Source organism: Phalaenopsis equestris, unplaced genomic scaffold, assembly GCF_001263595.1.
Source record: "Phalaenopsis equestris unplaced genomic scaffold, ASM126359v1 Scaffold001032, whole genome shotgun sequence".
In the NCBI taxonomy this organism is placed as follows: domain Eukaryota; kingdom Viridiplantae; phylum Streptophyta; class Magnoliopsida; order Asparagales; family Orchidaceae; genus Phalaenopsis; species Phalaenopsis equestris.
In genome coordinates this window covers 1-13,703 of record NW_018165471.1, presented here as the reverse complement: position 1 = coordinate 13,703, position 13,703 = coordinate 1, and the positions used below count along the sequence as shown (strand labels likewise).

General features: G+C 33.6%; 2 protein-coding genes across 2 annotated transcripts; one reads left to right on the top strand and one right to left on the bottom strand.

Moving 5' to 3' along the window:
• The first annotated feature begins 1,447 nt into the window (after positions 1-1,447).
• Positions 1,448-3,445, top strand: LOC110032814 (transcription factor bHLH112-like). The gene is made up of 7 exons (XM_020736576.1): positions 1,448-1,766; positions 1,864-2,092; positions 2,184-2,270; positions 2,380-2,445; positions 2,822-2,887; positions 3,129-3,179; positions 3,278-3,445. The coding sequence occupies exons 1-7, from the start codon at positions 1,525-1,527 to the stop codon at positions 3,443-3,445; spliced, it is 909 nt and encodes a 302-aa protein (XP_020592235.1). The 5' UTR covers positions 1,448-1,524.
• A 6,163-nt stretch (positions 3,446-9,608) lies between these two features.
• LOC110032817 (probable NAD(P)H dehydrogenase (quinone) FQR1-like 1) lies at positions 9,609-13,597 on the bottom strand. The gene is made up of 3 exons (XM_020736579.1): positions 13,246-13,597; positions 10,092-10,354; positions 9,609-9,992 (listed from the first exon to the last, which is right to left on the bottom strand). The coding sequence occupies exons 1-3, from the start codon at positions 13,423-13,425 to the stop codon at positions 9,761-9,763; spliced, it is 675 nt and encodes a 224-aa protein (XP_020592238.1). The 5' UTR covers positions 13,426-13,597; the 3' UTR covers positions 9,609-9,760.
• Positions 13,598-13,703: the final 106 nt, after the last annotated feature.

Genomic DNA, 13,703 nt, shown 5'->3' with positions numbered 1-13,703 from the left:
CCGCCTAGTTATTTTCAAGTCCTGATCTAAGGGATCTTTACTTGGTTAATCGGTCTTTTCATCCTCTAATTATGAAACTTTTGGTATTCCTTCTATGGGTCATCCCTGACCAAACTTTCACGTTACTTAGTCCGCTGAATTTTCTTGAAATTTGTGTCATCGCATTTCTCATGTACTATAAACATAATTCAATTAATTAAAATTAAAATTAATTTCCAAAGAATTAAATTAACGTTTAATGTTCTATAAAAAAAAAAGAAAAAAAATGAGCATCTTTATAGTCCAATTCAAAACGTATTTAATTAACATTGTGCTATAATATTTTTGCTATTCTGTGAAGCGTTGGTGAGTGATTGCACGTAAAGTGATTTTCAAAATAAATATTAATATTTGCGTGAATCGCTTGCCCCTTGTTAACATTGTGCTACAATATTTTCATTCAACTACTTGTTATAATGATATAACGTTTGCTAGTACCACTTCCCCTCTATTTAATTTTGTAGAAAATTAAGTCAACCCAACAACAACACTTACAAGATTAAGAATACCTATAATTGGGTTGTTACATAGAGCATACATCACATGCATGATAAGTAAATGTTCTAAAATAAACATCCTAAAATTAATTTGGGAGGAGACCTTTACTTGATTTGAGTTGAGCGGAAACCTATCTTGGTACTTCAAAGGGCCCTTCTGTTCCAGCTGGATTCTTCTCTTTACTTTAAGGTCACTTTTGATGCAGGAATGATGGTTGGGAAACCTCATTTGAGCGTGAGTAGAGTTTGAAATCCGGATCAAGAACTGTACTGGTTTTAGAAAATGAGTGGGTGCCATAGCTTCTTGCTCCAGAACCTTTGACTTGGTTGCTAATGAAAACAAAGACAGATATTATTAGCTTGGTTAGTAAACTTCTTTGACTGGTGGGACATGAAAAAGAATTTTTCTTCAAGAAACTTCTTTTTGGGTGAATTTCACTTTTGATGGTTAACCTCGAAATTTTGACTCACCTAAGTTCAACTTGTAAACTAGGCTGAGAAAGCGATTCGAATCCTACAAGGAAATTTTTATCTAAAAAAATCATAAAATTTACTGCTATTCACATGCTGCTCAAGTGCCTTTAATTCTGTTTTATCAATAGTGATTCTTCATTCCTTATCCTATCTGTGATTGAAATTTAGTTTTTTTTTCCACCATAATGCTAAATTTTATAATCATATTTTTAATAAATATTATTTTTTTAGCAATGTTATGCAATTATAATTTTACAAAAAAACATAAATTAAAATACATATGTGAATATTGTGTGAAGCATTTCTGAAAGGGCATAAATACAATTTAATAATGTCATGTCATTATATTCACTTTAGTCTCTATAATTCCACTTTCTTTCTGCGTTTAAATTGTGAAAACTAATATCAGAACCTATCCATACCCTCTCTATAAAGAAGCAAAGACATTGACTCCAGTCTTTCCATTGCAATCTTCTGAACCTCCTGTTGATCAGAACTGAAAACCAGCCTCACTATGGCTGAAGAATTCCATGGAAGATTATCCAGCTTCAACCTGTTGAGCTCCTTAAGATGCAGCGATGTCTTCCCCTGCTCGACGGCCGTGAACTCCGGCGACATTGAAGAAAGCTTCGGGTGTTCTCCGGCGACCACTGCTTTATTTGAACTCAGGAAAGCTGACTCCTTTGATAACTTGAGTGCCCATCCTTCCAGTTTAGATCTCTCGTCTTCCTCAATTGATTGGTCCCAATCTTTCCTGTAAGCTATATATGCGTACCATTTGCATCTTTCTCCTTTTTTTTAATTATGCTTGTTTAGACATAGCTTAAATATATACGAATATTTGGTGTTCCAGTGAAAGCTTCGGGACTAACTTCCAACCTGTACTGCTCGAGGATAGAGCAACAACAAGACCGTGTAAAATACATGATCCTTCCATGGATATGATCAGTCAGAGCTTCTTTCAATTGTATCAGACCCTTTCAGAATCCGCCATGGATGAAATTCAAAATTTTCCAACGGTCAAAAATTCTCCCGTTTCAAGCACTACGGCCAGCAATATTGTTTCTGACTCCACAACGAAGGTATGTATATATATTCATAGTTTGTTTATTAATATAGATTTACAATCATAAATATTGAACTTGTTATTTATTCTTGTATGGATCAATTTAGTCAAACAGAACAGCTTGGAGAGATTCAATTCTCCCGATTGCAAAGAAGATTAGAATAGAAACACCTTCCCCCTTGCCAACTTTTAAGGTAAGGTTTGATCGATTTTAATCTTAAATATATTAAAGTAATTATATTAAGATTAATGGAATAAATTTATAATTTATGAATAAAAAGCTGCTGGTTTATGTTCTTTTAGGTGAGAAAAGAGAAGTTAGGTGACAGGATAACAGCACTCCAGCAACTGGTATCACCTTTTGGAAAGGTGATGATGTTAAATCCTTGTTGACTTTTTCAACACATCGATCCATCCATTGATGCTTTATTTGATTCCACGCACCCCTAATATATATACATCATACTAACAAAATTGTTACACGTAAAGGAAAGTTGTCGAATCAATTGTCAAAATATTATTTTTTTTTTTACTAAATTTTGGACAAATTAGTACTCTTGTCTTAAGAAATATATGACTATATAATAACATGCTTTTAAATCACATTGCCCAAAGCGATATTATTAAAAGTACATAAAGTTCATTGCTTTTTCTAATTTTATCTATACTACATACTATAATCACAATATGAACTTATTTATATCAAATTATGCTTAAAAATCACATATTTTTCTCCTTCATCTAGACTGATACGGCTTCAGTTCTCCATGAAGCCATAGAATACATAAAGTTCCTCCACGAGCAAGTGAATGTAAGTCCTTTGCCCTTTTCTTAATTCTAAGTTATTAGATTAGTTAAATCCATTTCCCAGTGATAAAATTGTCAAAATGTTGTCTTTTTTGAAGGAGGCCATTTTAAATCAAAAGTCATATAAAAGTTAAAATAGTCTACCATGAACATCATTTCAATCAATATAAAAATATTATGGGGACTAACTAGTTTCCCAATTAAGATTTATTCGTTCTATTCTTAAATAAATAAATTAATGCCAGGGACTAAGTAATCCATATCTAACAAATGGACTCCAGAGGAAAAACCAAGAGGTAATTACTTACTCGCAACTTTTCTATCATAATTCAGATTTAATCACGTATTAATACAATGAAAAAGCTTAATAATACTCAACTTAATCTGAAAACAGATTTTGGATAAGCGGACGAAGAATGGCAATTTGTCAAAGAAAGATCTTAGAAGCGTTGGGCTCTGTCTTGTTCCTATATCGAGCACATTTACAGTGGCCACCAATGAGCTCCCTCCGATCGATTTCTGGACTCAACTCTCCAGCATTGAGAACTACTACTACTTTTAAAGGAATATATATATATATATATATATATATATTTATATACTTTACAATATCTTATTATGCTTTGAGCATATCCATGCGGTGGTGGAAGGCAAAGATTGGTTAGCCTTCAACATCACATATGATAGTTATATTCCATTATGTTAATAGTTGATTAGGCGTAAACATTTATCTTGGCATGAGTATCCTGTAAGATAAACGATTCTTTTAGATTTAATTAGGTTTATTTATTTTGATCAGATAAGACGACGCATTATATCCTCATTCTGATCCCAAAATTAGTGCTAACTAAATTAAAAATCAGGTAAGTTCAGTGCAGAATAAAAAGCTTTGGATATATTCTGTTTGTCTGTTCAATGAGGAGATTAAGCTAGCGCTGTTATTTTAAGCGATGACAGATTCAAGAGCTTCGGTTGAACAAATTAATTAGCACTATAGGAAAATCTGCCCGAACTGACAGAAACAATTGGTAAAAGATTTTCGCTGATTATTATGGACAAAATATATGATTGAATTTCCAGCATAAGTTTTATGACTGAAAGATTGATGGCAAGTCAACAAGTTCATATTTTACTTATCTTCGATGGCTTTATGAACTAAAATTCAATAGAAAAGTTTCCGGCGGATGAACATTATCGAGAGAGACAAGTAGAGAACATAAAAAAAATGCGTATCTTTTATTCATGACATTAGCCACTACTTATAGGAATGAGTCCAAGTTCTACAAAATTACATATCAGTTCCCTCATCATTAGCCTTTTAGGGAGATCTTTTGATAATTATAAAAAAAACTCACATGTAATAGGACCGAATGACCGATTATGTCGATAGAAAGCTTGTCGGTCATTCGCAGTGCCTTGAGTTTGCCGACAGTATGTCCAAAAAGGAGTGTTTCTTGCCGATTTTCTTGAGGGTCGATCGCCACTCTGCGAGAAATTCCCTATTATGTTCATCTGATCGCTAGAACTAAACGTCTCCTTCGCCAGCATCTAACTCAAAGAATCGTCAAATGGCTCATTTGATCGCTCGTATCTTCCGTCCTAGCTGTTCACCGTTTTCCATATTCGCGTTGACATATTTTTCATATACAATTATATATCAAATCTGATGGCTGAAACTTTTCATTTGTTTCTTCTTCCTTGTGTGCTCTCCATCATGGTTGTCTACACTCCACTATAGCCCGTTCAATTCACTGATTTAGAGTTCCAATCCTCTCTTTTTTTCATATTATTAGAGGAAATACTCATTGTCGACATTATACAAGTATTTATTTGAGATTTCATTTGTTTAATCTCTTGTTTTAAAGATTTGAAATTTTTAGAAAATATTGATCCTAACATCAAATTTGTTCAATATTTGATTGTGGTTCGTTTATCTTACATTATATTTGCATTTACAAGCTCGTTTCTTACATTATGAAGAAGAGTTAAATCAGATTAGGATTCATTCTAATTTAGCTTTAAGATTTATTGTTTTTAGTATACCTAGTTGGGATTTGATTAATTAATTATTAAGAGATTTTAATTAGCAACATTTGAAGCTTTACGATACAAGTCATAACATTTAGGTTCAAAACAATTCATTTTTTACACTGCTCAAATTTTGGTAGCTCCAAGTAACTACAAAAGAAATATAATATTCAGATGGTTAATTAGATTAATCATGTCCATGGCAAGAAGCATCTAGATGACTACCCCCTTGAGACTCAATTTTGAATTGATGTACAAATGAGATCTTGAAATTGATTGATTATATGCATGGACATTCAGACATGTCATGAGAGACCTCATTTAGAAGGGTGTGATCAATCATCGTATAATATATCCCCATGTCATGTACTGTCAAATTATGTAATTATAATATGTATGATGATCATTAGCTCTATAATCAAATATAAATTTTAGGGTGTGCATATGGAATTTTTATGTGACTTGCACTGCTTTATTTATCTTAATACAACTTACTAATTACATAACCTTAGCATTGACTTAGTAAAATGAGATATTGTTCATCTTGAGATATTTTTTTCACACTTCTTCACACTAGTTAATCATTTTTCAGATATATGTTTTTTCTTTTGCATCTATATGTCACATATGGATATCCAGAATAAAACGTTATGGATGTACAATAGATTGCATTAAAAAAAAAACATATGGGTTCTTAGAAGTACGAGTATTTTGTGCTAGTAGCATCTCATATTAATATTTATTCTTTTGAGAGTAACTCTTGATGTCCATATTGGAGACACAAGAATTAGACATACTTGATCTTAGACGAAGTCATAAGAGATGTATATCATAGGTAATTTAAATAAGAGTATTTGATTTAGATTTTATACGATGTGTATGTACCATAAATCGATTTTTTGACTGGTGCTTAAATGAATTTTGCTCCTCCAAAAGAATATGATTCTATATATATGAAGAAATGATGTTTGATGCAACAAGAATTAAATTTGTTGGATAAGTGGAGGGATGGGCCACTAAACATAAAAGCTTATACAAACTATTACAACCATTGTGACAATATTGCACGAGCCATTTTGAGTTATCTATGGTTGTTAGGATGTTGAGCATCAAAATCAAATAAAATATACCCCAAAAATATTTCAATAAAATTCAAGGATCATTAAAGAAGACTAACCCAAATGAAAACTTAGTTCCAGAAAATTTATACATAACCAAAAATCGGTGTCCTAATTAGATTTTAGCTTTAAGAAAAACTATTATATCAATGGCTAGATGTTATATTATAAAGATGATGTAATGAAATCAAATATTATAGATTTTGTGGAGCTTCAAGAATCAAATCATAAAGAAGAAAAGTCAAAAACAGAGAAAAAAAATTTTGTGCGAATATACTTTCAACTTGTCACTCATTCTACATCTTCATAAGACTCGACATAAAAGAAAAAAAAAAAGGGTGAAATTAGTAATTTGAATTATCTTACAAAAAGAGAAGCATAAAAACACTTCGATTAGATATAATCACATAATGTTAGACTTGCTAAGTATGATTTCCTATCGTACAATTAGATTTCCTCACTTCACTCATGTTGACTTTTGATTTTAACGGTTGCCTTGTCAGCTGCCACTAAAGAATAAGGTGGCGGCAGCGAGAGTTGATTTGGGGTGATGAAATGATCTAAGTTTTTAGTGTGGACTCCTGACGTAGCTCTATGTGCGACAGAGGTTATTCATGAGTTATTTTCAGGTTAATCCCGAAATAACCCAGAAATAACCCGCGGTCTCTATTTTTGGGTTATTTCTGGGTTATTTCGGCGTTATTGAAAATAACCCTGAAATAACCTGAAAATAACTCATGAATAATCTCCGCCGCACGTAGAACTACGTCAGAAGTCCAGACAAAAAATGTGCTCGATGGAATGTGCTGTGTGAAGGTCAACGCTCGTCTCCAACAGCGAAATCTGACTCCCAGCAAAGAGGAAAAGCCATTTTGCACTTGAATTCCTTATAAAATTGCTTATTTCTTACAAATCTAAATAACTTCTTAATATTTTTTTAATTTTGTTATTTAAAATAAGCACGAGAATCTAAAAAATAAAATTAAAGGTAAGAATTTTAAATCTGATGTAGGTAAAAAAAAAAATTATATATATATATATATATATGTATATATATATCTAACAAACTAAAAAAATGTTGAACTAAATAAGTAAAATATACTTTTATTTGACTAACCAAAATATGATGCAAAATCTAAAATCACATAAAATTTTAATATGGATAAAAAAATAATAGATTTTGAAGATAAAAATAGTTCTATAAATATAAAAATATATATAACATAAGATCCTACCATAACATGTTGGAGGAAGAACGAGTAGGCGGCATGCCTTAAGATTTAAGAAAAGATTGAGCAGATCGGCTCAACTAATGCTCGATGAACAACTAAATGGTTGATACCAAAAAGTAGTGAAAGGAGTTCAAGTTAGGATGCACTAATGCAAGGAAAAAATTTGCATGCGATAGACGTACCCAGTGCTGTGTACGATAATGGGTTATACCGAGGGTACAAGGGGGTTACATTCTCGGTATAACCCTTTATAACCTCCCTGTAACCTTCTGTAACTTACCTGTAACTTACTGATAAATTCTTAATATACGATAACAAAAGCGCGAAACTTATTTTATGTTACAGGTAGGTTACAAGGGATTATACCACGGATGTAACCCCCTTGTACCCTCGGTATAACCCCAATATCGTACGCAGCGCTGCGTACGTCTATCGCATACAAATTTTTTCCCTGATACAGACATGGGGCATGCCTATATTTAAAAATACTGGGCTTATCCTTAAAAATACAGCACAAATGCGTCTTTGATGGACATTATAAATATATATATATAGTGATCACATAAATTAAATAAACATGAAATGAAAAAAAAGACCCTAAAATTTATTGATAATTAAATTTAAAAAAGAAAAATATATCAAAATGGTAGTCAAAGAATTAGTAAGAAATTATGCACCTATGATCATCAATAATTTTTTAAAATATTGCATACAATTATACATGTTATTTAGTATAAAATAAATCATTGAAAGATATTTAAGTATACATTTTATTACTATTTATAATTTTTTTTTTTTTTTACGGACAATTACACATTTTACTGCTATTTTTTCTAGAAGTGGACATTTGACAAACTTGTCTGACACGTGTTGGAAGTGCATTGCATGTGTGTCAATGTTCGGTAAGTGTCGAATATTGCACGTCTGTTTATAGTGAAGCGTCAGTGCATCATTACGTCTAAGGAAAAATAAAAGAGAAAATGAGCTTGATTTGTGGTAGTTGAATCTTAATTTGTTCTTGAATCATATTTCTAGGGTTAGTGCATAAGAAATGAGAGAGGGAGAGGAAGAGAAGAGGGGGAAGGGTGGGCGGGGTATTAATCAATAGTAAAATATGTATTCATAAAATGATTTTTTTTGTTTATGTAGGAGAGTGTATAATATGAATAGAGGTTTTACATGATATTCTAGGTATATTTTACATGTATGAGTCTATTTCTATGCTTCCTTATGACTCGACTCGCTGGGATACTATGACTTCGGCTTTGTAAAGCCCGTTTGGTCGGGTAGATTGAGTCGGTGCAGTTGGTCAGTTAGACTGGATTAGCTTTGGATCTATAATATTGATTCGGTCGGATAGGGTATGTCGATCAGTCGACCGCTGGATGAGAAGTTTTTGTCGGTAGAACAAGACTAGACTATCAAGTATTGGGAAAATCACTGTAACCTGATGGATAGCTTAATCCTTGATGAAAGGGTCCTTCGGGATAATTGTCAAGCTTTATTGTATTGTCAATTCTTGGTCTCTAATGAGGAATCTCACGAAAATTTGTGGGATGACTACTGATGCAGAAGAACTGGATTCAGCCAGATCTACTGATAGGTTGGTCTATGCCTTTGATCGGCTTTCCAGTGGGGCTTAGCTCGAACGCTTATCTTTCTCCCTCTAGTCTAATAAGTTCATATTCATATCATTCTTTCTTTCCTTCTCCTTGCTCAATTAGAATTCGTCATTGGCTTGGATGGCCACGTCCAATTTGATAAGTGGGATCTTTTGTCTTGTGTTGGCGAGCCTACTTTGTTGTACTTTCTTTCTTCTAAATCATGGGATATCCTCGTGATCCTTGGTGGTACATTCTTGATGTAAAGCGGTAGATATTTTAGGTTCCTAGCACAAATTTTGGCTAGAAATCCTAAAAAAAAATTCTTTCACTTAAAATTAGCAGAATTTTCATAAAAATATTCCTTCAAACCTTTTAATAGAATATGTCAGTTATAAATCCTGGGGGAAATTTGTATTACTTTTTTCGTGTAAAAAACTCCTTGGTGTTATAGTAGTAAATAAAGTACATTAAAGTGCTATGTAATCAAAACTCACAACAATTAGTGCTTTATTTTTATTTAGAAATAATTTATTAAAGCTCTCTTAATTTCAATTGATCGCTTTGTAATCAAATCTCTATAATTAGTGGCGTAATTTTTTAGTTTAAGAGAAATCCATGTAAGCTCTCTACAGGCAATATTCCTGTCATCCGACACCAAATAATCTAAACGTGGCCTAATATTCAGCAACATGAAGGTCCAAATCAACCAAATCCAAATCCCAAACATCTTAAAAACCATATCAAAGAGCAGGGAACACTTTTGGTACCAGTTGCGAGAACTTACTTACACTAGCGCAAGTTAATTTTTATGACAACTTTCAGGAGAAAATCAAAGGGGCCCAACAAACAGAAGATGGAAGGATACAGAAACGTAGATTCAGTTCATACAAATGGTTCAAGCAGAAGTCCTAAACTTCTTTGCAAGGCCGGCAAAATACTGACCCTGATGAAATGCAAGCTTCAGCTCAAGCTCAGAAGGCTGCCTTGATCCATCCCCAGCAAAAGTTCCAGCACCATAAGGAGATCCGCCTCTCACCATCTCCAATTCAGACATCCCAGCTCCACCAGTATAACCAGTTGGCACAAAGATCATTCCATGGTGAACCAGCTGAGTTATAGCAGTCAAGCTGAAGATAGTTAGGAGGGAAGTATCAGTGGATTCTAAACTCATACTTTTCGATCGATAAAGTTGGCCAAAACACTACAGAGAGAACGAAAGTGCTTACGCTGTAGTCTCTTGGCCGCCTCCCTGAGTGCCGGTGCTGAAGAATAAAGCAGCTGGCTTTCCTGCAAGCTGTTGGGTTCTCCAGAGGCCACCAGTTGAATCTAGGAAGGCTTTGAATTGTGCAGGCATCATTCCAAATCTAGTTGGAAAGCCAAAGATAAACCCATCAGCTTCAAGAAGTCCGCTGGCTTTGATGACCGGTGCATCACCTTTAGGAGGTGCACCCATCTTGCCAAGAACTTCTTCTGAGAGTGTCTCAGGAACCTAGCAAACAAGTAATTGTTGAGATTAGAATCAATTTGATCAGTTGCAGAAAAAAATAGTGGTAATACTGAGTAAAGACATTATGGGTGTCTAACTAGTTTTAAGTTGGTAAATAGCTCGCGTTCAACTCGTTAAAAAGCTTTTGTTTAGCTCCTTGTTAACTATGGAGCCATTAATAAACATATTATTATGGCTTAATTACTTACGGGCCGTTCAGAATCAATATTGTTTTTTATTTCTATATTTTTGCTATTATTTTATTTTACTTACATTTTGATTTGAAATAAAATATATTTGATATGTTTGATTAAGATACAATTATTTTTTAAAACACTCAAAACTAGTAAAATGTTATTTTGAGTGTTTTCAAAAACATGTTGATTTATTTTTAGAAACAAAAATAAAAACATGTAAAATATATATTGAACAAATGTATTTTTAAAAACAAAACAAAAAAAATTGATCCCAAACAAGCCCTTAGCAAAGCAACTGCAAAGAAAACTTCATTAGCTCCTGATCGGGTAGTTAAAAGCTTAATAAGGTTAAGCATTGATAAACATTATATATATAGTGGCAATAGTGGTAGAATATGTTATTAAGTTTTTCCCTTGCATGATGAGGTTTTGACTTTGATTCTTTCTCTTCTTCTTTTCTGTTTAAAAAATAATAAAAAATTATCTTTTGATTGATATATTTGTGTTCATTTATGTTAGCAAACAAGTCAAACATTGATGAACAAAACTGGTTAAGAGAAATTTAAAACATCAATAAATGAACCAAATGAGTAGTAAGAAAACTTGATAAATTAAACTCAAACAGAGCTCTCTTAATTTACACATGATTCACTCTCACCCCTAATAGATCTAGAATTTCAAGTACACAAAAATGACTTAAAGTCGGTCCAGAATTAGCCATTTCAAGTGAGTTCAAAGAACCTGATAATTTTGAATTCAAGTCGTAGCAAAACTCACACAAACTCCATTATCCGAATTTGTTGAGTCAGATTTAACTTGAGTAGGTTAGAAGAGCAGTCCTCTCCTTCAATAAATTCATCAAAGGAACACAAACAGAAGTTAAGCGCAAGCTTTACTGCTTCAGTTCTTACCAGCCATGATAGATGATAGATCTCAGCACCAATCCACTCTATGAAAGTTCACCTTTTTAGTTGAAATTTAATAATTATTTTCCGATTGTTAAGCTATGGACCAAGCTTATTCCATTTTTTAGTAAGCTTCGCCAAAGAAGTTAAAATACAATAATTATTTCCATTATTAAAAAAGCCCGATTAATGGGCAGTGGACCAAGCTAACTATCTATTATGTTTCTTTGGTAAACTTCATAAACAGAACCGAAAAGAGACAAATTTGGCATTTGGAATATTTCGATGGAAAAGAGGTAGAAATTTACACCATAAAATTATAAAAGTAAACCAAATCAATATCTAAAAATCAACCAACAACCCACTACCCACAAAAAATAATGAGAAAAAACACAGACGCTCAAAAAAGATTATCAAATGTACATCGAAAATGTGTCAGCGCTAATCCTGAGGAGATTTAATGATCCGGAGGAGGAGAGTACGACAAAAGAAGGCCCACCAAAAAGAAGACCAAGAGACCCATTTATCCGACTGGATGTAGCCATCCGAGTCAAGGCCAAAGCCAAGCAAATGCAGTTGTTCAAGCCGGAGCCAAAACCGACAAAGCCATGAGGAGGAAAAAAAGATGACCAAGTGATTTAAGCCAAATACTGAAATAAGACAAATAGACATCTGAGCCAACCACTACAAAAAAAACTGACCAAATAAAGTAGCCAACCTTCCTGTAGATCCAATTCGAGAAAATATGTAGTCCCATACTATCACCAACCATTCCACGAAGGCTCCCGAGACTCCAAATAAGGGATCAAGAATTAACAACGTAACAAAGAATCTAATAGTCACCCATTGAGAGCAAGCTACTTATAAGGTCATGGAGATTTACCATTTGCTCGATAGTTTTGCATCGCTCTACTAACATGTCTGAAGTCAATTAAGCTCAACCAATCGAGCTAAAGAGCAGCCGAGCGATAAGCTTATACATGTAAAATAGTTAGAATACCTTTAGAACTCCCGTTAAAGCAGGGGTGAAAATACAATATCATCATATTTTACTCTCTCTCTCATAAATATGGAGGACATTTTATGAACAAGGGGTAGTAAAATTAGCCAAAAACAATGGAAAATGTTGTGTGAATCATGGACAAATCATGATTCAACAACAAGAAAGATGAAATAGTAAATCCTACTTTGATGGACCCAAAAATAAAATTTACAAATCTCGCCTTTGTCAGAGTTTTAGTAAAACAAGATTGCTCTTAAGTACTAACCTACCACAGATTAGCCTCCACACCTTCAACTGATGAGGCGCCCTTCAATATCTCATGAGCAAGTTTCTCAACATGTCCATAAGTAGAGTAATACCTAAATAAAACTTGCGACAATTAATTCCAGTGATAAATGTTCCAAAAAAATGTATGGTAGCTCATGATAATATTTTATGGCCTTAAATGGCACTTTGAATGCTAGCACATTATTTTCATAACATCTCTTAAACCGAATTTGCAATGAAAGTACATGTTAAGGTTTATTCTTCGAGAAAAATTGCGAGCAACTAGAAGCAACAATGGGTGCAAAATAATTAAAAGACGGTCCTTTGCAAGGTAGCAAACAGAGCATGAAAAAACCCGTTCAGGCAATTCGCCGAACAGCTGGCATGAAAGAAGAAGTGGTTCGTGTAAATCACAGATTAACTGGATAATGAAACAGAGATCCAAATCAAACGAACAAAAGCACGTTAGAGATGAAACGAAAGAGAATGTTTTGAAGAAAAGAAAGAATAGTCAACGCCTACACAATGTAAACTTTCGTTGCCATTTATGGACGTCAAGGGAGCTCTGCAGCCGCTGTGGGATTTACAGTGAGAAGAAGAAGGAGGTCCCTGTTGCAGCTGAGACCAAGTGGATCGGGAGTTCTGCAATTTATAGAAAAAATATTGAAAGAAAAAGGTCGATATTGCCAGCATTGTTGACATTTTCAATTTGTTGACGTTGAAGCGAGGCCCGATGTTTTAATCTAAAATAATTGAAGGTGGCCGCTAGATTTCTTGCTCCAGCCGGAGTGAAGGTCTCCGCTAGCCCCAGTATAAGCCTGGAAACAAAGCTGAAGGGGAATTGTTCAGTTCATCTAGGCAATGTTTTCATTCAAATTTTAATATGCGGGCGACTTCTGACTTATTCGTTGAGAGTGTAGATCATTTTTTTTAAAATTAATTAATTAATTTAGGGTCTGTTTGGGGCAGCTGCAGCTTAT